The 24,355-nt window shown below is 40.1% G+C and overlaps 1 protein-coding gene across 2 annotated transcripts in view; it reads right to left on the bottom strand.

The window, feature by feature from the left end:
• Window positions 1-16,221: 16,221 nt before the first annotated feature.
• The window catches only part of COQ2 (coenzyme Q2, polyprenyltransferase), a 170,155-nt gene continuing 162,021 nt past the window's right edge, over window positions 16,222-24,355 (bottom strand). For both annotated transcript variants that reach the window (XM_053703237.1, XM_053703238.1), the window contains exons 7-8: window positions 17,960-18,148; window positions 16,222-16,625 (exon numbers count right to left, since the gene is read on the bottom strand). In XM_053703237.1, the coding sequence (XP_053559212.1) occupies window positions 16,476-16,625; window positions 17,960-18,148 (339 nt within the window). In that variant the 3' untranslated portion in view covers window positions 16,222-16,475. The remainder of the gene's footprint in view (window positions 16,626-17,959; window positions 18,149-24,355) is intronic.

Below are 24,355 nucleotides of genomic sequence, written 5' to 3'. Positions count from 1 at the left end.
CTTGGCTATTCGTTAAACTGATTTGTGGGTGTGGTGAGGGGTGTATTTATAGGCATTTTAAGGTTTGGGAAACTTTGCCCCTCCTGGTAGGAATGTATATCCCATACGTCACTAGCTCATGGACTCTTGTTAATATGAAAGAAATGAATTTATCAGGTAAGTTCTTACATAAATTATGTTTTTTTGCTATCAACTACCTGCCTATACACTATTTGTATGCCACTTACCAAAGATAAGTACTGCTGAATGTATAATCAAGGCTTTGTTTAGTATACGGTTACAATAAACAGTGTTATTATTTCACAGTGTTGTCTCCCTTTTCCAGTCATTGGTGCTCCCTAGCGCAAGCATGTTTCTTTGATGCTTGTTAGAAAAGGAGGCTATACAAGTTAGTGGGCTATGGAGGGACCATCTTGTGGTAATCTTCTTGTAAGAAATGCAGGGGAAGAGGCAAAGAAGGTGGGAAAGGAATATAGACTCTCTTGTAGACTCGAATACCAGACTTGAGAGGGCCATAGAAGGGTAATGGGATAGCACTCAAGGCCATCTACACTTCAGTATTATTGGTTCTGATCATTTTATTTTCAAATCAAATAATTTATGAATAACCGTATGAGGTGGTATAAAATTAAAGATAATCTAAATCAGCAATGCATGTAGTGTGAAAAAGATATATAAGTGAGAGCTTGTAACAAAGGGGTATTTCCATTTAGCAGTTGTAACAAAAAATAGTAAAATATTTTTCAATATAAAAATTACAAAAGTTAATAGTACTTTTAATTAGTTCTGTGAATCTACTAATGAAAAGCAAAAAATTACCTTTTATATCTAAGAGTGAACAGTGAAGAAGAGACTCAGGCAGCCTGCTGCCAGTTAATTACTCATAAACAGAGGGAGGGGAAGTGGTTGATTGACAGATCTAAGTGGCCAGTGCTGTACAAATCAATGACCACCCCTGTGTATGAGTAGTGGAAGGAATCAGGTAAGTGAATGCCAAGCACATGCATGTCAAATGGCAACTCCGTCCAAAGAAGGGATCAATATATAAAGGCAGAAAAGAGAGAATGTGGAAGTCAGATAAGTACACAGAACAACCAATGAAATTTAACTAAGAAAAAGAGCAGAACACGTTGATGTCTTGGAACTAGCGGATGAAGAAAAATCTATGAAATAATTACAAAAAAGAAAAAGTATACAGAAAAACTGAGGATCACTCTGTTATTCTCACTGCAGCTCTGGTGAGCAGTAACATAAATTCAAGCAATACAAGATTCTCCAGTGTTATAAGAAAACTGGGACATAATAATTATATACTGGAGAGTCAATAATCTAACTCTAAATACAATACATTTTAACCTTCTATACAATACATAGTAACATAGTAGATAAAGTTGAAAAAAGACCGAAGTCCATCAAGTTCAACCTATACAAAATCTAAAATACTTACAAAAAGCTCCAGTTAAATTTAAATAATCTCACTAAAAGGTGACCCATTTAATACTAGCAATCATATCCATGAATTTTGTTTCTAGACAGAAATGTATCCAAACAATTTTTACATGTATCTAGGGTATTGGCATTCACTACCTCCTTTGGTAATGGGTTTCACAATTTTATTTCTCTTACAGTGAAAAAAAATTTCCGTTGCAGGAGATTAAATCTCCTTTTTCTCCAGCCTTAAATTGTGACCTCTTGTCACAAACAATTTTCTTGGAATAAACAGAGCTTCTGCCATCTCTGTATATAGGACTTGAATATATTTATATAAGTAATCATGTCACCTCTCAAGCGCCTTTTTTCTAAAGAAAACAAACCCAGTTTGGCTAGCCTCTCCTCATAGCTTAAATTATCCATTGCTCTTATTAGCTTTGTGGCCCTTCTCTGAACTTTTTCTAGTTCTGTAATATCTTTTTTTTCGATCGGTCCCCAGAATTGCACTCCATACTCAAGGTGAGAGTCTTACCAGGGATTTATATAGTGACATAATTATGCTTTCCTCCCTTGAATCAATCCCTCTTTTAATACATGCTAGTATCTTATTAGCCTTTGAAGCCTCTGCCCTGCATTGTGCACCCATCTTTAGCTTGTTATCTATTACTACTTCCAAATCCCTTTCCTCCTCTGTTTGGCTAAGTCTTGTCCCATTTAAATAATACGTTGCCTGCTTATTTTTACTTCCAAAATGTAGAACCTTGCATTTTCCCAAATTAAATCTCATTTTCCATTTACCTGCCCATACTTCTAATTTTTGCAGATCCCTTTGTAATGAAAGTTCATCCTGCTCTGACCTAATGACCTTACTTAACTTAGTATCATCTGCAAAAATAGAGATGTCTCTATTTAATCCTTGCTCCAAGTCATTTATAAAAATATTAAAAAGAACAGGGCCCAGTACTGATTACCTTTGTCCAATCTGAGTATGATCCATTCACTATTACTCGTTGCTCCCTATCTTTTATCCAGTTATTTATCCATGAGCTAACATTTTCAGCTATTCCCAGTCCCTTAATTTTGTGCATTCATCTCTCATGTAGCACTGTATCAAATGCCTTTGCAAAATCTAAGTATATCACATCAACTGATTCACCTTTATCTATACTTTTACTTCCTTCCTCATAGAATCTAAATAGATTAGTTTGACATGATCTATTTCTCATGAAACCATGCTGATTTGAATTCATAATCTTGTTTACATGAATATGCTCATCAATATAATCCCTTCAAATATCTTCCCCACTATTGATGTCAGACTAACTGGTCTATAGCTTCCTGGATCATCCCTGCTTCCCTTTTTGAAGATTGGCACCACATCAGCTTTACGCCAACCCTGGGGTACCCATGCCTGAGGATAATGAGTCTTGAAAAATTAAGAGTAGAGGTTTGTCTATATTCAAGATTAAAGGACACTTAAATACAATAGATTGCATAAGCAACAAATGCATAATAAAAAGACAATGCTATAACACTTGCAAATAAGTAGATAGTTTTCTGTCAAAGTTAATGCAATTTTATTTGCCCCGTATCATGTGACAGCCATCAGCTAATCACAAATGCACATACATATATACAGTGAGCATTTGCATATCCTCAGTAGAAGCTGGTTCCACAAAAAGTGTGGATATAAAAAATTTGCACATTTTGATAATGAAAGTAAACTTGAAAGTTTTTTTTCAATTGAATTCTCTATCTTAATCATGAAAGTTTAATTTTGAATTTACTGTCCCTTTAATCGTGTTGATAGTGACACAGTTTTTCTATCTCAAAATAAAAGAGTAAATATCAGAAAGTCAGTAATTTAGTTTGGTTTGCAACCCAGACTTTCTGTAGTAAGAGATTTATAAAATCACAGAAATTGGATATGAAATTGTTTTTACTGTACTTTTTTTTTATTTATTATTATTAGCAAAATTACTCCTAGTAAAATCTGCTTAGGGAGAGCTTCTTTTTTTTAAAGGAAATATTTTTTATTGCAACCTGTTGCATACATGGGTAAAAAGAAATGATGTCTGTAGCATTAATACAATCGTTACTCACGATTCAGATATAAGGGTACTTTTATCAAGCAGCGTATGCTGCTGTTTCCACACGAGCGTTAAAGGGACATTAAATACTTTGAGATAGTAATATAAAATGATAAATAGTATATATAAAAAAATCCTCTGCTATATACTTTCAATATTTATTTTGTCCCATTTTCCTGTAATTCCTTTCTGAAATTGTGAGCTTTTTAGTTTCTGTTAGAAAAGGAAGTGCAGAACACTGTTATATTCCACAAAGTCATTGGCTGCACACTCTAGTGACCTATTTATAACTGTCCCTAATTGGCCACAGCAGAGAAGGTAACCTAAGTTACAACATGGCAGCTCCCATTGTTTTACAGACACTAAAATTTTACACATATTTTATCAATATTTTAACAGCTAATGAAATGTTAAAAAAACATAATTTCTCCTGTTAAGTGTAGTCAGTCCACGGGTCATCCATTACTTATGGAATATTTCTCTTCCTAACAGGAAACTGCAAGAGAATTACCCAGCAGAGCTTGCTATATAGCTCCTCACCTATCATAGTCAGTCATTCTCTTGCAGCCTAACTAGTAGGAAGCTGTGAGAGATCTGTGGTGTTTTTTTTAACTTAGTTTATTTCTACAATCAAAAGTTTGTTATTTTTAAATGGCACCGGAGTGTGCTGTTTATTCTCAGGCAGCATTAGAAGAAGAATCTGCCTGGGTTTCTTTCTATGGTCTAACTAAGATCCACTGGCTGTTTCTCATCTGAGGCGTGAGGTACTTTCAGAGAAGGGGAATAGCATGCAGGGCTTCCCTGCAACAAATGAGGTATGCGCAGTAATTTATTTTCTGGGGAATGGAATTGACTGAGAAAATACTGCTGATGCCATTGTAAAGTAAGTTCAGCCTTAAATGCCGCGATAGCGACTGGTATTAGGCTGATGAGTGTGTGTGCACTGAATGTATTTTCTAAGGAATGGAATTGACTCTGAAAATACTGAAATAATGTTTGAGCCTTAACTGCAGTAAAAGCGACTGGTAGCAGGCTTGTAAATAATAATACATAACTTTTAAATGTATGTTTAAAACGTTTTACTGGCTTGTTAATCGTTTTTGTGAGGTACTTGGTGATAAAACTTATTAGGGCATGATTTTTACCACATGGCCATTTTTGTTTTCTGCATAGAAACAGTTTCTGAGCTTCCCCACTGTTGTAATATGAGTGGGAGGGGTCTATTTTAGCGCTTTTTTACACAGTAAAAATTCAGTCACAATCTGTCTACTTCATCCTCCATGATCCAGATCGTCTCTAGAGAGCTCAGGGGTCTTCAAAATCCATTTTGAGGGAGGTAATCAGTCACAGTAGTCCTGTGACAGTGTATTTGACTGTGAGAAAAACGTCAATTATATAATTGTTATCCGTTTTTGGGTACTAAGGGGTTAATCATCCATTTGCTGGTGGGTGCAATCCTTTGCTAACTTAATACATTTACTGTGAAAATTTGGTTGCTATAACTATTTTTGATCATTGTTATTTCAACTGTGTTAGTTTTTCTGTGCTTCTTAAAGGCACAGTAACGTTTTTTATATTGCTTGTAAATTAATTTTGAAAAATATTTCCAAGTTTGCTAGTCTCATTGCTAGTTTTGTTTAAACATGTCTGACTCAGATGAATCTCTTTGTTCACTATGTTTAAAGGCCAATGTGGAGCCCAATAGAAATTTGTGCACTCAATGTATAGATGTCACTTTAAATAAGTCAAACTTTATATGTTAAGAAATTATCACCAGACAACGAGGGGGAAGTTATGCCGACTAACTCTCCTCACGTGTCAGTACCTTCGCCTCCCGCTCAGGAGGTGCGTGATATTGTGGCGCCAAGTACATCAGGGCGGCCCATACAAATCACTTTGCAAGACATGGCTACTGTTATGACAGAAGTACTATCTAAATTGCCAGAATTAAGAGGTAAGCGTGATCACTCTGGAGTTAGAACAGAGCGCGCTGATAATGGTAGAGCCATGTCTGATACTGCGTCACAATTTGCAGAACATGAGGACGGAGAGCTTCATTCTGTGGGTGACGGGTCTGATCCGGGTAAACTGGATTCAGAAATTTCAAATTTTAAATTTAAGCTTGAGAACCTCCGCGTATTGCTAGGGGAGGTATTAGCGGCTCTGAATGATTGTAACACAGTTGCAATTCCAGAGAAAGTATGTAGGCTGGATAAATATTTTGCGGTACCGGTGTGTACTGACACTTTTCCTATACCTAAAAGGCTTACAGAAATTGTTAACAAGGAGTGGGATAGACCCGGTGTGCCCTTTTCACCACCACCTATATTTAGAAAAATGTTTCCTATAGACGCCACCACACGGGACTTATGGCAGACGGTCCCTAAGGTGGAGGGAGCAGTTTCTACTTTGGCTAAGCGCACCACTATCCCGGTGGAGGATAGCTGTGCTTTTTCAGATCCAATGGATAAAAAGTTAGAGGGTTACCTTAAGAAAATGTTTGTTCAACAAGGTTTTATATTACAACCCCTTGCATGCATTGCGCCTGTTACTGCTGCGGCGGCATTCTGGTTTGAGTCTCTGGAAGAGACCATTCGCACAGCTCCATTGGATGAAATTATGAACAAGCTTAAAACCCTTAAGCTAGCTAACTCATTTGTTTCTGATGCCGTCGTACACTTAACCAAACTTACGGCTAAGAACTCCGGATTCGCCATTCAATCGCGCAGAGCGCTGTGGCTTAAATCCTGGTCAGCTGACGTGACTTCTAAATCCAAATTGCTTAATATTCCTTTCAAAGGGCAGACCTTATTCGGGCCCGGCTTGAAAGAAATTATTGCTGACATTACGGGAGGTAAGGGCCATGCTCTACCTCAGGACAGGGCCAAATCAAAGGCCAAACAGTCTAATTTTCGTGTCTTTCGTAACTTCAAGGCAGGAGCAGCATCAACTTCCTCCGCTCCAAAACAGGAAGGAGCTGTTGCTCGTTACAGGCAGGGCTGGAAAGTTAACCAGTCCTGGAACAGGGGCAAGCAGGCCAAGAAACCTGCTGCTGCCCCCAAGACAGCATGAAGAGAGGGCCCCCTATCCGGAAACGGATCTAGTGGGGGGCAGACTTTCTCTCTTCGCCCAGGCTTGGGCAAGAGATGTCCAGGATCCCTGGGCGTTGGAGATCATATCTCGGGGATATCTCCTGGACTTCAAAACTTCTCCTCCACGGGGGAGATTTCATCTTTCAAGGTTATCAGCAAACCAAACAAAGAAAGAGGCGTTTCTACGCTGTGTACAAGACCTCTTACTAATGGGGGTAATCCACCCAGTTCCGCGGACGGAACACGGGCAGGGATTCTATTCAAATCTATTTGTGGTTCCCAAAAAAAGAGGGAACCTTCAGACCAATCTTGGACTTAAAAATCGTAAACAAATTTCTAAGGGTTCCATCATTCAAAATGGAAACTATTCGAACCATCCTTCCCATGATCCAAGAGGGTCAGTACATGACCACGGTGGACTTAAAGAATGCTTACCTTCACATACCGATTCACAAGGACCATTACCGGTATCTGAGATTTGCCTTCCTAGACAGGCATTACCAGTTTGTAGCTCTTCCCTTCGGATTAGCTACGGCCCCAAGAATCTTTACAAAAATTCTAGGATCACTTCTGGCGGTACTAAGACCGCGAGGCATAGCGGTGACTCCGTACCTAGACGACATTCTGATACAAGCGTCAAGTTTTCAAACTGCCAAGTCTCATACAGAGATAGTTCTGGCATTTCTGAGGTCGCATGGGTGGAAGGTGAACGTGGAAAAGAGTTCTCTATTACCACTTACAAGAGTTCCCTTTCTAGGGACTCTTATAGATTCTGTAGAGATGAAAATTTACCTGACAGAGGCCAGGTTATTAAAACTTCTAAATGCTTGCCGTGTCCTTCACTCCATTCCACACCCGTCAGTAGCTCAGTGCATGGAAGTAATCGGCTTAATGGTAGCGGCAATGGACATAGTACCATTTGCGCGCCTGCATCTCAGACCGCTGCAATTGTGCATGCTAAGTCAGTGGAACGGGGATTACTCAGATTTGTCCCCCCTACTAAATCTGGATCAAAGGACCAGAGATTCTCTTCTATGGTGGCTTTCTCGGCCACATCTGTCCAAGGGGATGACCTTTCGCAGGCCAGATTGGACGATTGTAACAACAGACGCCAGCCTTCTAGGCTGGGGAGCAGTCTGGAATTCCCTGAAAGCTCAGGGATTATGGACTCAGGAGGAGAAACTCCTCCCAATAAATATTCTGGAGTTAAGAGCAATATTCAATGCTCTCCTAGCTTGGCCTCAGTTAGCAACTCTGAGGTTCATCAGATTTCAGTCGGACAACATCAAGCGCCTGCGTGGCCACGCAGGACCTGGTATGCAGACCTAGTGGACATGTCGTCCTGTCCACCGTGGTCTCTGCCTCTGAGACAGGACCTTCTAATTCAGGGTCCTTTCAAACATCCAAATCTAATTTCTCTGAGGCTGACTGCATGGAGATTGAACGCTTGATTCTATCAAAGCGTGGCTTCTCAGAGTCGGTTATTGATACCTTAATACAGGCTAGGAAGCCTGTTACCAGAAAAATTTACCATAAAATATGGCGTACATATTTACGTTGGTGCGAATCCAAGAGTTACTCATGGAATAAGGTTAGGATTCCTAGGATATTGTCCTTTCTACAAGAGGGTTTAGAAAAGGGCTTATCTACTAGTTCGTTAAAGGGACAGATTTCTGCTCTGTCTATTCTTCTACACAAACGTCTGGCTGAAGTTCCAGACGTTCAGGCTTTCTGTCAGGCTTTAACTAGGATTAAGCCTGTGTTTAAGTCTGTTGCTCCGCCGTGGAGCTTAAACTTAGTTCTTAATGTTCTTCAAGGCGTTCCATTTGAACCCCTTCATTCCATTGATATCAAGTTGTTATCTTGGAAAGTTCTGTTTTTGATGGCTATTTCCTCGGCTCGAAGAGTCTCTGAGTTATCTGCCTTACATTGTGATTCTCCTTATCTGATTTTTCATTCAGACAAGGTAGTCCTGCGTACTAAACCTGGGTTCTTACCTAAGGTAGTTACTAACAGGAATATCAATCAAGAGATTGTTGTTCCATCTCTGTGTCCTAACCCTTCTTCAAAGAAGGAACGACTTTTGCATAATCTGGACGTAGTCCGTGCCCTGAAATTCTATTTGCAGGCAACTAAGGATTTTCGTCAAACTTCTTCCCTGTTTGTCATTTACTCTGGACAGAGGAGAGGTCAAAAGGCTTCGGCTACCTCTCTCTTTTTGGCTTCGTAGCATAATACGCTTAGCCTATGAGACTGCTGGACAGCAGCCTCCTGAAAGGATTACAGCTCATTCTACTAGAGCTGTGGCTTCCACCTGGGCCTTTAAAAATGAGGCCTCTGTTGAACAGATTTGCAAGGCTGCGACTTGGTCTTCGCTTCACACTTTTTAAAAATTTTACAAATTTGACACTTTTGCTTCGTCGGAGGCTATTTTTGGGAGAAAGGTACTTCAGGCAGTGGTTCCTTCTGTTTAATGTTCCTGCCTTGTCCCTCCCTTCATCCGTGTACTTTAGCTTTGGTATTGGTATTCCATAAGTAATGGATGACCCGTGGACTGACTACACTACAAGAGAAATAAATTTATCAGGTAAGCATAAATTATGTTTTCTCCTGTAGTGTAGTCAGTCCACGGCCCGCCCTGTTTTTACGGCAGGTCTAAATTTTAATTAAACTCCAGTCACCACTGTACCCTATGGTTCCTCCTTTCTCGTCTGCTTTGGTCGAATGACTGACTATGATAGGTGAGGGGAGGAGCTATATAGCAAGCTCTGCTGGGTAATTCTCTTGCAGTTTCCTGTTAGGAAGAGAAATATTCCATAAGTAATGGATGACCCGTGGACTGACTACACTACAGGAGAAAGGAATTTATCAGGTAAGCATAAATTATGTTTTATGCTTACCTGATAAATTTATTTCTCTTGTAGTGTAGTCAGTCCACGGGTCATCCATTACTTATGGAATATATCTCTTCCTAACAGGAAGCTGCAAGAGGATCACCCAAGCAGAGCTGCTATATAGCTCCTCCCCTCACATGTCATATTCAGTCATTCGACCAAAAGCAGACGAGAAAGGAGAAACCATAGGGTGCAGTGGTGACTGGAGTTTAATTAAAATTTAGATCTGCCTTAAAGACAGGGCGGGCCGTGGACTGACTACACTACAAGAGAAATAAATTTATCAGGTAAGCATAAATTATGTTTTCTCTTGTTAAGTGTGTTCAGTCCACGGGTCATCCATTACTTATGGAATACCAATACCAAAGCTAAAGTACACGGATGAAGGGAGGGACAAGGCAGGAACATTAAACAGAAGGAACCACTGCCTGTAGTACCTTTCTCCCAAAAATAGCCTCCGAAGAAGCAAAAGTGTCAAATTTGTAAAATTTTGAAAAAGTGTGAAGTGAAGACCAAGTTGCAGCCTTGCAAACCTGTTCAACAGAGGCCTCATTTTTAAAGGCCCAGGTGGAAGCCACAGCTCTAGTAGAATGAGCTGTAATCCTTTCAGGAGGCTGCTGTCCAGCAGTCTCATAGGCTAAACGTATTATGCTACGAAGCCAAAAAGAGAGAGAGGTAGCCGAAGCCTTTTGACCTCTTCTCTGTCCAGAGTAAACGACAAACAGGGAAGAAGTTTGACGAAAATCTTTAGTTGCCTGCAAATAGAACTTCAGGGCACGGACTATGTCCAGATTATGTAAAAGTCGTTCCTTCTTTGAACAAGGGTTAGGACACAGTGATGGAACAACAATCTCTTGATTGATATTCCTGTTAGTAACTACCTTAGGTAAGAACCCAGGTTTAGTACGCAGAACTACCTTGTCTGAATGAAAAATCAGATAAGGAGAATCACAATGTAAGGCAGATTACTCAGAGACTCTTCGAGCCGAGGAAATAGCCATCAAAAACAGAACCTTCCAGGATAACAGCTTGATATCAATGGAATGAAGGGGTTCAAATGGAACGCCTTGAAGAACGTTAAGAACTAAGTTTAAGCTCCACGGCGGAGCAACAGTCTTAAACACAGGCTTAATCCTAGCTAAAGCCTGAACGTCTGGAACTTCAGCCAGACGTTTGTGTAGAAGAATATACAGAGCAGAAATCTGTCCCTTTAACGAACTAGCAGATAAGCCCTTTTCTAAACCCTCTTGTAGAAAGGACAATATCCTAGGAATCCTAACCTTACTCCATGAGTAACTCTTGGATTCGCACCAATATAAATATTTACGCCATATCTTATGGTAAATTTTTCTGGTAACAGGCTTCCTAGCCTGTATTAAGGTATCAATAACCGACTCTGAGAAGCCACGCTTTGATAGAATCAAGCGTTCAATCTCCATGCAGTCAGCCTCAGAGAAATTAGATTTGGATGGTTGAAAGGACCCTGAATTAGAAGGTCCCGTCTCAGAGGCAGAGACCACGGTGGACAGGACGACATGTCCACTAGGTCTGCATACCAGGTCCTGCGTGGCCACGCAGGCGCTATCAGAATCACTGATGCTCTCTCCTGTTTGATCTTGGCAATCAAACGAGGAAGCATCGGGAATGGTGGAAACACATAAGCCATGTTGAAGACCCAAGGGGCTGTCAGAGCATCTATCAGCACCGCTCTCGGGTCCCTGGACCTGGATCCGTAACAAGGAAGCTTGGCGTTCTGGCGAGACGCCATGAGATCCAGATCTGGTTTGCCCCAACGATGAATCAGTTGAGCAAAGACCTCCGGATGAAGTTCCCACTCCCCCGGATGAAAAGTCTGGCGACTTAGAAAATCCGCCTCCCAGTTCTCCACACCTGGGATGTAAATCGCTGACAGGTGGCAAGAGTGAGACTCTGCCCAGCGAATTATCTTTGAGACTTCCAACATCGCTAGGGAACTTCTGGTTCCCCCTTGATGGTTGATGTAAGCCACAGTCATGATGTTGTCCGACTGAAATCTGATGAACCTCAGAGTTGCTAACTGAGGCCAAGCTAGGAGAGCATTGAATATTGCTCTTAATTCCAGAATATTTATTGGGAGGAGTTTCTCCTCCTGAGTCCATAGTCCCTGAGCCTTCAGGGAGTTCCAAACAGCGCCCCAGCCTAGAAGGCTGGCGTCTGTTGTTACAATCGTCCAATCTGGCCTGCGAAAGGTCATCCCTTTGGACAGATGTGGCCGAGAAAGCCACCATAGAAGAGAATCTCTGGTCTCTTGATCCAGATTTAGCAGGGGGGACAAATCTGAGTAATCCCCGTTCCACTGACTTAGCATGCACAATTGCAGCGGTCTGAGATGCAGGCGCGCAAATGGTACTATGTCCATTGCCGCTACCATTAAGCCGATTACTTCCATGCACTGAGCTACTGACGGGTGTGGAATGGAATGAAGGACACGGCAAGCATTTAGAAGTTTTGATAACCTGGCCTCTGTCAGGTAAATTTTCATCTCTACAGAGTCTATAAGAGTCCCTAGAAAGGGAACCCTTGTAAGTGGTGATAGAGAACTCTTTTCCACGTTCACCTTCCACCCATGCGACCTCAGAAATGCCAGAACTATCTCTGTATGAGACTTGGCAGTTTGAAACAGAATGTCGTCTAGGTACGGAGTCACCGCAATGCCTCGCGGTCTTAGTACCGCCAGAAGTGAGCCCAGAACTTTTGTAAAGATTCTTGGAGCCGTAGCTAATCCGAAGGGAAGAGCTACAAACTGGTAATGCCTGTCTAGGAAAGCAAATCTTAGATACCGATAATGATCCTTGTGAATCGGTATGTGAAGGTAGGCATCTTTCTTTATTTGGTTTGCTGATAACCTTGAAAGATGAAATCTCCCTCGTGGAGGAGAAGTTTTGAAGTCCAGGAGATATCCCTGAGATATGATCTCCAACGCCCAGGGATCCTGGACATCTCTTGCCCAAGCCTGGCCGAAGAGAGAAAGTCTGCCCCCCACTAGATCCGTTTCCGGATAGGGGGCCCTCTCTTCATGCTGTCTTAGGGGCAGCAGCAGGTTTTCTGGCCTGCTTGCCCTTGTTCCAGGACTGGTTAGTTTTCCAGCCTTGTCTGTAACGAGCAACAGCTCCTTCCTATTTTGGAGCGGAGGAAGTTGATGCTGCTCCTGCCTTGAGGTTAAGAAAGGCACGAAAATTAGACTGTTTGGCCTTTGATTTGGCCCTGTCCTGAGGTAGAGCATGGCCCTTACCTCCCGTAATGTCAGCGATAATTTCTTTCAAGCCAGGCCCGAATAAGGTCTGCCCTTTGAAAGGAATATTAAGCAATTTAGATTTAGAAGTCACGTCAGCTGACCAGGATTTAAGCCATAGCGCTCTGCGCGCTTGGATGGCGAATCCGGAGTTCTTAGCCGTAAGTTTGGTTAAATGTACGACGGCATCAGAAACAAATGCGTTAGCTAGCTTAAGTGCTTTAAGCTTGTTCATAATTTCATCCAATGGAGCTGTGCGAATGGCCTCTTTCAGAGACTCAAACCAGAATGCCGCCGCAGCAGTGACAGGCGCAATGCATGCAAGGGGCTGTAAGATAAAACCTTGTTGAACAAACATTTTCTTAAGGTAACCCTCTAATTTCTTATCCATTGGATCTGAAAAGGCACAACTATCCTCCACCGGGATAGTGGTACGCTTAGCTAAAGTAGAAACTGCTCCCTCCACCTTAGGGACCGTCTGCCATAAGTCTCGTGTGGTGGCGTCTATAGGAAACATTTTCCTAAATATGGAAGGAGGGGAAAAAGGCACACCAGGTCTATCCCACTCCTTGCTAATAATCTCTGTAAGCCTTTTAGGTATAGGAAACACGTCAGTACACACCGGTACCGCATAGTATCTATCCAACCTACATAATTTTTCTGGAATTGCAACCGTGTTACAATCATTCAGAGCCGCTAATACCTCCCCTAGCAATATGCGGAGGTTCTCAAGCTTAAATTTAAAATTAGAAATCTCTGAATCCAGTCTCCCTGGATCAGATCCGTCACCCACAGAATGAAGCTCTCCGTCTTCACGTTCTGCAAACTGTGACGCAGTATCTGACATGGCTCTCACCTCATCCGCGCGCTCTGTCCTTAACCCAGAGCTATCGCGCTTGCCTCTTAATTCTGGCAATTTAGATAATACTTCTGTCATAACAGTAGCCATGTCTTGCAAAGTGATTTGTAAGGGCCTCCCTGATGTACTTGGCGCCACAAAATCACGCACCTCCTGAGCGGGAGGCGAAGGTACTGACACGTGAGGAGAGTTAGTCGGCATAACTTCCCCCTCGTTGTCTGGTGATAATTTCTTTACATGTAAAGATTGACTTTTATTTAAAGTAACATCAATGCAATTAGTACACAAATTTCTATTGGGTTCCACATTGGCCTTTAAACATAGTGAACAAAGAGATTCATCTGTGTCAGACATGTTTAAACAGACTAGCAATGAGACTAGCAAGCTTGGAAATACTTTTCTAAATAAATTTACAAGCAATATAAAAAACGCTACTGTGCCTTTAAGAAGCACAAAAAACTGTCACAGTTGAAATAACAATGAACCAAAATAGTTATAGCAACCAATTTTTCACAGTAAATGTATTAAGTTAGCAAAGGATTGCACCCACCAGCAAATGGATGATTAACCCCTTAATACCCAAAAACGGATAACAATTTAATAATTAACGTTTTTATCACAGTCAAAACACACTGTCACAGGTCTGCTGTGACTGATTACCTCCCTCAAAATGAATTTTGAAGACCCCTGAGCTCTCTAGAGACGATCTGGATCATGGAGGATGAAGTAGACAGATTGTGACTGAATTTTTACTGCGCTAAAATAGGCCCCTCCCACTCATATTACAACAGTGGGGAAGCTCAGATAACTGTTTCTATGCAGAAAACAAAGATGGCCATGTGGTAAAAATCATGCCCCAATAAGTTTTATCACCAAGTACCTCACAAAAAACGATTAACATGCCAGTAAACGTTTTAAACATACATTTTAAAAGTTATGAAGTGTTATTAATAAGCCTGCTACCAGTCGCTTTTACTGCAGTTAAGGCTCATACATTACTTCAGTATTAACAGTATTTTCAGAGTCAATTCCATTCCTTAGAAAAATACATTCAGTGTACACACACTCATCAGCCTAATACCAGTCACTATCACTGCATTTAAGGCTGAACTTACGTTACATTGGTATCAGCAGTATTTTCTCAGTCAATTCCATTCCTCAGAAAAATAATTTACTGCACATACCTCTTTTGCAGGGGGGCCCTGCATGCTATTCCCCTTTTCTGAAGTTACCTCACTCCTCAGATGAGAACAGCCAGTGGATCTTAGTTACGTCTGCTAAGATCATAGAAAACGCAGGCAGATTCTTCTTCTAATGCTGCCTGAGAACAAACAGCACACTCCGGTGCCATTTAAAATAACAAACTTTTGATTGAAGAAATAAACTAAGTTAAAAAACACCACAGACCTCTCACAGCGACCTATCTTTAGTTAGGCTGCAAGAGAATGACTGAATATGACATGTGAGGGGAGGAGCTATATAGCAGCTCTGCTTGGGTGTTCCTCTTGCAGCTTCCTGTTAGGAAGAGATATATTCCATAAGTAATGGATGACCCGTGGACTGACTACACTTAACAAGAGAAATAAATACATCTACATGTTATTATCAGACTAATATTTTCATTGAAAGCATCATTCTATCTATTATTTATTTAGTGAATGTCCCTTTAAGTTAACATGAAGTGGCGGATTGCAATCATCCCGATCGAATACGATCGGGATGATTGACACCCCCTGCTAGCGATTGGCCTTGGATGTGCAGGGGGCAGCATTGCACAAGCATTTCACAAGAATGCTTGTGCAATGCTAAATGCTGATCATGTCCACCAGACATTTAATAAATCTACCCCATAGAGTGGTGTAGAGGACCATAAAGTTCTTGTTTTGCGGTTTATCGGCTGCAAATGTCCAATTATTGCCTGTATCATAAGACTGTAAAGAGTTCTAAAGTTTGTTACCGCTTATTTAACAGTCCTTTATCATATTCTGGTTGTAACCCATTATGCTAATTTTTTTTTTTTTTTTTTTTTTTTTTTACAAATTTCCAAAACTTTTATAATAAACAAATAAAACTATAAAGAAATAAAAATCCATGTTAAAAAAAAACAAACGTGAAGATGTGCACAGTTCCTGAATGAAATTATTGGTATCATGTCACCTTGTAATATCATCGGGCTGTGGGGGGGGGGGAGAATCAGTGGATTTTGGCCAGGTTTTGTTATGTTGGTAGGTAAGGGTGCCTTATCTTTTAGTGTTATATATGGGGGTGGGATACTAAGGTAGTTGGGTGGGTCCTGTTTCCCAGAGGAACATTATGTCTGCGTACATGTCAAGCATATTCGATATGAGGTAGTGATATCTTTCTAGTTTAAGGTTAGTTTGTGTTTCATGAATCCACATTTTTAGGGTAGGAATTGTTACTTTTTTCCACATTCATGGGATAAGTTGGTGTGCACTATTTATCATTATTTGTAACAGTTTAGTGTGTAGTTTTGGTTTGAGTTTGGGGTATCTATGAAACAAGAAATGATAGGATCGGGGGTTATGGGGGTTCCTAGAGTGTTTTGTGTGTATATATAGTATGATAGAGTTCCAGAAGGGTTTTATTTTGGGGCATGCCCACCATATATAGAATAAAGTTCCTCCAGCAGCAGTTTGAGGAATTAGGAAAGATGTATTTGAGTCTTTGTGGTTTATTGTACTGTTTTTAATAATCTGTGCTTCAACATTTCCAACAATGTCCATTTTAATCTAAAATACAAACAAGCCGTATTGCTCAGTGAAGAATATAAATAGTGATTTAAGGTTTTCTGTTCAAAAGATTGCAGTCTCTCTGTGGTCATGAACAGTTTTCTTTGCATTCATCTTTGTCTTGTGTTTTCCACAAGTTCCCAAGAACAATACCTACAAAAAGCAATAAGCCCACATTGCGGTTGGCGATAAACTTCTTCCAACAGTCTTCAGGGCTGTCTATGTTTAGAGTATATATCTGAGAAAAAAAAAGAAATAAACATTAAATTGAAATAAATATGTTTATCATTTAAGAAAAATGTTTACTATTTTTGCAATAAAAAAATAAATAAATGAAACGGGTAGTACCTGAAACAGTTAAACCAAAATAAATAATTGCAGGCAATGAGTCAAATTTTTTTCATTTAGACTTGAATTGCTTTTTTTGCTTGTTTTCCTATTAAGGGCCAGATTACAAGTGGAGTACTTAATCGCTTTCATGAAAGCGATATTTGTGCTCCACTGTGTAATACCAGCACATGCTAATGTGCACTGGTATTACAAGTTGTCAGCTCATGAGAGCGCGCCTCCATAGGCTCCAATTGGAGCCTCGTTCTGATGCCGTCAGAGAATTTTAGAAAATCTGGTCCTCGGTAAAACAGCTTTTGGTAATATATATCGGTAAGAATTAACTGTCAGCGTCTCCAAACCTTTGAGAACATTAACATGTATCCCTGCTCTTTCATAGTAGATGAGGTTAAAAGAAGACAGAAATCCATTGAGTTTAACCTATACAGATCCCAACTAATTTATAATAAAGAATCTGCCAATTGAGCTTACATAGACACAATTAGAAAGATGACTAATTTAAAATGTATAGAAGCCATTTTTAAATGTATCCATGGTATTGGCATTCACTACCTCTTTAGGCAAGGCGTTCCACCATTTACTCGTACAGGTAAATTGCTGGAGATTAAATCTTTCTTCTAGCCTTAAATTGTGACCTCTTGTCACAAACAATTGTCTTGGAATAAACATAGCTCTCACCAACTCTGTATATAGGCCTTGAATATATTTCTAAGTAATCATATCACCTCTCAAGCACCTTTTTTTTTTTTTTTTTTTAAAGAGTAAACAGACCCAAAGTGGTTAACCTCTCCTCATAGTTTAAATCCTTGTTTCCCCTTGTTAGTTTTGTGCCCCTTCTCTAAACTTTTTCTAATTCTGCAATGTCCTTTCTTTTAAAAAAAAAATTGGTCCCCAGAACAGAACTCCATACTCGGGGTAAGGTCTTAGCAGGGATTTATACAGCGAAAGAATTATGCTTTCATCCCTCGCATCAATGCCTCTGTTAATACATGCTAGTATCTTATTAGACTTAGAAGCCGCTGGCTTGCATTGTGCACTCAATCTTATGTATGATAGAGATTAATATCTCTTTAAGCTTGTGTTATTCCTGACCTAATGTGTGCTATACAATAAACACAAACAGCCTTCACTAAATCAACCCAGCAGACAAGACCTTACTGTTCACCTATCATATAAATACAAGCACTTTCTTGCAAAAGAATGTTAATGTATTATACATATTACCTGATAAAAAAGATGAGCCCCAGTGAGCACAACAGCAGTGTAATAGGGAAAGGTCTGATCACAACTCAGTCCTGTTAATGTCAGCCCACCAAGCATTGCCACACTGAAACCGCTCAGCCACTGTTTAGTTTGTTCATTAAATCTCAGGGCAGTTGACTTTACACCAACAAACACATCATCCTTTTTATCCTAAGAAAAAGGAGAGATGTAAAAAAAGGTTAAGTTTGATTGGTGAAGAAAAAGAAAAAGAATAATACACAGAATAAAAGTTTAATACTAATGTATTCACACCAAGGTCTTAATAGAACAGCATCTTAAACTTCTAACTTTTTTTAATCATTTATGTAAACAGGTATCAGGTAAAGTACAAACATATGCAAAAAAGTATATGTCCACAGCACTTGGTACAGTTCTCTTTTATTTCAATACAGACATATAGTCAAGCAACGTTTTGGGTCTATTAACCCTTATTCATGCTATACCATGAATAAGGGTTAATAGACTCGAAACGTCGCTTGACTTTATGTCTGTATTGAAATAAAAGAGAAGAACTGTACCAAGTGCTGTAGAGATTTAATTGTTTGCATATTGTGACTGGGGGATTTTGGCAGAGTTCCTGTCTTCACGTGCACTGACACTCCTCAAAGTTGCTGTTTGATGATATATAGTTAAAGTACAAATAAAAGATCATCTAAAGCTACTTTAACATTTAAGGACTGTGGGGAATTTACACATTAAAGGGACATTACATGTACGTTTCCATAAAATGTTTGATTATACATAATTATCAAAACTTTTCAATTAATTTTAATTGTAAATTTTGCTTTCATATAAAGTTTGCTTTAACTGTAATTTAAGTGTGAAAACTTGTGAAACAAGTGCTGAAGTGCATTCCACAAAGTGAAAAAATCTGACACTCCTATATGTTGCACAATGATTGGTTGATAGCTCTACCCAATCAGCCACAGTAAGAAACAATAATCAAGACAGTTGTCAAGGGCCATGTCCTGGAACAGTAAAACAGTGCATATTTTTCTAACAAGAAGAGTTTTAAATAATTTTTTAATTTTCTGAAGATCTTTTGCAATGCACTGAATAAATGCAGATGTTTAAATATCCCTTAAAAAGATATACTTTCACCATTAATGTTGTGTCTTATGATACAACCCCCTGGTTCAAGGGCTGTGGGATGGTAAACAATGAGGCAAGACACCAGTTGCCTCCCTGCACATAAGCTATGACTCATTTACTCTACAGATCTGTGCTCTTAACTTTAGCCCATCTATACGTGTATATATACACATCTATATATGACTGTGTGATGTAAACAAACATCCAAATAATCCTTAAACAGTGAAACTTATTCCGTTTTTTTGCTTTCTGATAAATGGATATTGCTGTCTGTTAACAGAGCTGTGGGAGTTGTCCTAATCAACCAGTGATTTTTTCCAAGGGGTCATGTGCTTAACATGCATGTTTTTTTGGGGGGGGCGTGTCTAAGCCTCAGCCATGATCAGTCATAAAAACCAGTAGCTCCATCTATACTCTAAATAATCTGTAGATTATCTCACTAACGCAACCTCATCCTGCCTTACAGTGCTAAATATACACTAAAGAAAAGTTCTGGAGTCAAGTGATACCACTCCTCTTATGCTCCCGCAACCAGAAGAACCAAACAGGGTGAGACTAAAGGCGGCGGCCTATGTCACATTTCCATCCCCCCCGGTTAGAAACTTAGCCGGGTAGAGCGATTATAATCTGCTGCTTTTACAACGCATTATGATCTTGGAATTCCCATGTAACAAAAACCAGAAGTGCTTGCTGAGAAGAATCAGGAAACCATAGGGCCACACTAACTTATAATGGAGTCAGAAATCTTAGCCCTCTTACAAAGAATATCCCACAAGATGGAAAATCACTATATCTCCCTCGTGTTGAGCTTGAGAGTCAAGCAGAGCGACAAGGTCACAGTCCACAGATCAGTCCCACTACCAACAAGTTTCCTGATCACGATCAATGGGAGTTGTAGGGGAGATCTTACCGCCGACCCAAGTGAGACTGTTTGCACAGACGCACCACCAGACGCAGATGGATTTGTCTCCCTAAGTGCTAACCCTACAGACATCTCGCCACATAAGCGATCTGGCACCGAAATACTGACTGCAGGTGAGGGGTTGGTCCAGAGCACCCTGGAGATGCGGCCGGTCAAAAGGGGGGCCTGGAACAGACTCTGAACCGAAACACCCGGGGAACCTGGTGCCAGGATCTACACATTCTATGATCCAGTCTGCCATTATCTTGCAGTTTTGAAATGTTGATTTAAACCTGAGAGCCACTGACCCTTCTCCAAATGTCTGGTGCATGACATATCCCATGCTAACCCCCTATGCCTATATCTCCCTGGATGTTTACTGCCAGAGGAAATCTGACTTTTTTTTTTATATCCGCATGTGGCATAGGGTAAAAGAGTGAACCTTGGAACCTAGATGAGAGGATAAGATTACAGCTTCACTCACTCATCTTGAATGGAGACTTATTATTCCCCTACAGCCCTGCTAACTATACTTTAGCACTAAGCCAACATGTTAAGCGAGGAGACAGCTTTCATCCCTACAACACTATCTAGCCTTTGTCACTGTGTAAATAGACATATGTGTGTTAACACAAATTAGTGTATAGGACAACCTACATAGAAACTTTATCTGTATAGTGATGTTGCCTGCTATGATGTTATAATACACAACGGATAATATAGATACCCAGCAAAATTGACCCTGCACATAGGAAACAATCACCCTGTACATACTAGCACTATATTATTTAACTTTCTACTCCATATAGCTATCTTCACATACACTTTAGTTATTAAGGCTCCTATAGTAAGTATCTAATACTTAGAAATGTAGGATTTAGAGAAACTAGTAGGTACTGATCACATTGTATCTCACTCCAGCATTAAAAGGGACAGTTAACACCAGAATTTTTGTTGTTTAAAAAGATAGATCATCCCTTAATTACCAATTCCCCAGTTTTGCATAACCAACACGGTTATAATTATACACGTTTTACCTCTTTAATTACCTTGTATCTAAGCCTCAGCAGACTGCCCCCTTATTTCAGTTCTTTTGACAGACTTGCATTTTAGCCAATCAGAGCTGTCTCCATGGTAAATTCACATGCATGAGCTCAATGTTATCTATATGAAACACGTGAACTAATACCCTCTAGTGGTGAAAAACTATCAAAATGCATTTAGATTAGAGGCGGCCTTCAAGGTCTAAGAAATTAGCATATGAACCTCCTAGGTTTAGCTTTCAACTAAGAATACCAAGAGAACAAGGCAAAATTGGTGATAAAAGTAAATTGGAAAGTTGTTTAAAATTACATGCCCTAGTTTAGCACAGGTGGCTGAGCGGTTGTTCTCCAGCCCTAACGCACCTGGCGGTGTCTTTCACGCGCCAAGCCCTGAGAAGCGGGGCTGCCACTGGGCCGGCAAGGAACACATAGTGGAAAAAACAACCCACTGGTATTATAAACCTTAGCCTGAAGGGGACCACAATGTGAATAAACCGTTACAAGGAACTTGGAAAAAAAGCTAAAGGTGAGACACTTAAAATATTTCCTCACCTGCACGGTCGGAAGCTCATACTGACACCAAACCTGCAGTTGCTGATACCTTAACCCCCTCCCTTGCTGGGACATCGGCCAAACTGACTCCCCCTCCGGTGCAGAGAACAATGTATGACTGCAGTGGTCACTGAAGGTTACCATCGCGGGTTACCACCGCATGTTTGGAGGCACCTAGGAGAACACAGAGGGATCAGGGATCGCCCCCTCCCCTCTCCCCCACCGGTGCTGCGAGGGAGAGGGAGACTTTGTGTTTAAGCCGGACGGAAACCCTGAACGGGTCTAAGCGGCGGTAGTGCCGCTGGAAGCCACAGAGAGGAGGCAACTACCTAACCTGGATTTACTCACTGCTGCCTTGGGACTCGGTGTAGAACGCTTATCAGGGCCCCCTTCTCCCCCACCGGTGTTGCGTGGGAGAGGGTGACACTGTGTTCAGGATTGGTGGAGGCTCTGAGCGGGTCCGGGCAGCGGTACTGTCGCTTGTGGTCGTAGCGACGATGCAATCATTCAGGTCGTATATAACTACCGCCGCTACAGAACTCAGCGCAGGACACACACCGGAGCCCCCTCCTCCCCCACCGGTGCTGCGTGGGAGGAGTTCGGGCAAGGAAGGCTAGCGGTTCCCGGACTACTTCCCACTAGATCCCTGCTCCCTTCTATTTTTTTTGGAAAGAGGGCCAAAAGAAAGGAAAGAAAAAAGAAAAGGGTGACATATCAAAGTCTTAATCCTATGGAAGAGCGCTGGAGGGTGAGTACAAAAAAAAAAAAAAAGTCACACTTTATGTTTTTGCATATTTCTGGGACATTAAACTAACAAAAGGATATAAAGGAGGCGGATAAAGGTAAACGAAATCAAGATAAAAGAAGGTTTAAATTAATATAATGGTCTATGAATAAGGCTCCCTACCAGCCGAAACGCGTAAGACCGACTGGCTGCTGTTGAGTAACGGCATATTCTTCTTAATTTTAATTTCCCCTGTTTTTTGAGTATACTTTGTCCAATTCTTCTTTTAAAGAATAAACTTACCACTTTTTTTCAAAGAAATTCGCCGGATTTGTTTTTGTTCATTAAATTAATATAAGTCAAGACTTCTCCACCTGTTGGAAAGTGTCTCACAATAATCTTATCCCAGTGTGCAGACAAAGGAAGGGGAAAAGGAAAGAGAAGAAAAAAAAAAAAGACCTGGGAATATAACTTAGAAAAATCTTACTTTAAATTAAAAATACATACAAGTAAAGAAACGGAAGCAGGGAAAAACTAAAAGGATCAACTTAAAAGGGAAAACCAAATACAGAGTTACCAAATAAAGTTGCAATGAACAGTACCCCCTTTTTTTCCTTTTTTTTTTCCTTGTATTAATACAAGTAACATATCACTTAAGATTAAGCTGGGAAAGGATAATTTCGTTACATCAAAAGTAAAAAGCCCCAGTTACAAACCCAGACAATTTGGAACTGAACTCCACTGAGAGAAAAGAACTGTTTCTCGTTAACTAACTTTTGTTTTTTTTCTTTATTGGGCCTGGCAACATATGGACTTAACTGTAGTACACTGTTTTTTTATGGTCTGAGTTTTGTTAACTGCTCTCAATGCTGTTGATTAATTGTTGTAGCTGTTTCTACCAAGAGGCGGCATGTAATAGCAGATGTTAAAAGCTATATTTGTGGGGAAAAGATTAAGATTGGTGCTTGTGCCTTCCTCATTCATATTTAGAGAGGAGGGAAGCAACTAGGGGTTTAACTATATTATAGGCTAAAAGTAACAATTTTCTTTATTACTAACTCTTTCTTTTTAAGAAGGATCTTAGTTGCATATAAAAGAATTGAATGCTAAACTTGCTAATACAATATTAGAAAAAATTCTCTCTCTTATAAGGGGTCACTTAATTTAACTGTATTAAACAGAGCAATAATACAAATATATTTAGAAGATTACATTATAAGAAACGAGAATCTTACTAAGGTAATTCAAGATACTAAACTGAACAAGAAATTAAAAGGGGTGATACACTCTATAAGTAGTAAGAGTTGCTACTAACCTATTTACCTAAGTAGAAACTCGGGAAGCCTGGAGCATTAGGATCTAAAAAGGATATATCTGTTGCAGACGCTGAGACTCACTTTTAAAGTATCAAAGCTCAGTAACACAACCCTAAACTACTCACGATTATGCAAGGGGATTTCACTTATCCGTCCCCAAGCATGGCGAGCAGAAGAGATAAAAAACTAAGGGGAGCCACTGAGTCTGCAGCAGAGGTTCACAATGTAACAAATCAAAATCCAACTAATGAGTCTTTTAATATGCAGGATCTGGTTACTAATATATCAGAAGCCCTGACCCCTAAATTTGAAAATTTAAGAACTGAAATAAAGCATGACATAGTTTTATTGTCCCAAGAAATTAAACAGTTTTCGAGCAGATTACAAGAGGTAGAGCAGAGAGTTTCAGACATAGAGGATCTCACAGCAGTACAAGATTCTAAACTGGAAGATGCAGGTTTAAAAATTCATAAAATGCAGTTAAAAATTGAAGACCTCTCATATGGTTTAAGTAAAAGTATTGCAAAAAGTCTCAGGGAGATTATAACGGTAGACGTTTGGAGGCTACAACACGCACGCTCTAGAGACTATACTTTTTATTCCCACGCACAGAAATCTTTCTCAAGAATAGATTACTTTTTGCTAGAACACAATCAGCTCTCCTTAGCATTACACTCTGAGATTAAACCCTCAGCCTGGACAGATCACGCGACAGTTGTGTTAGAGCTA

Source organism: Bombina bombina, chromosome 2 (genome assembly GCF_027579735.1).
Source record: "Bombina bombina isolate aBomBom1 chromosome 2, aBomBom1.pri, whole genome shotgun sequence".
Taxonomy (NCBI): Eukaryota; Metazoa; Chordata; class Amphibia; order Anura; family Bombinatoridae; genus Bombina; species Bombina bombina.
Note: the sequence above shows the minus strand (reverse complement) of the source record. Positions and strands in the feature narration are given on the sequence as shown.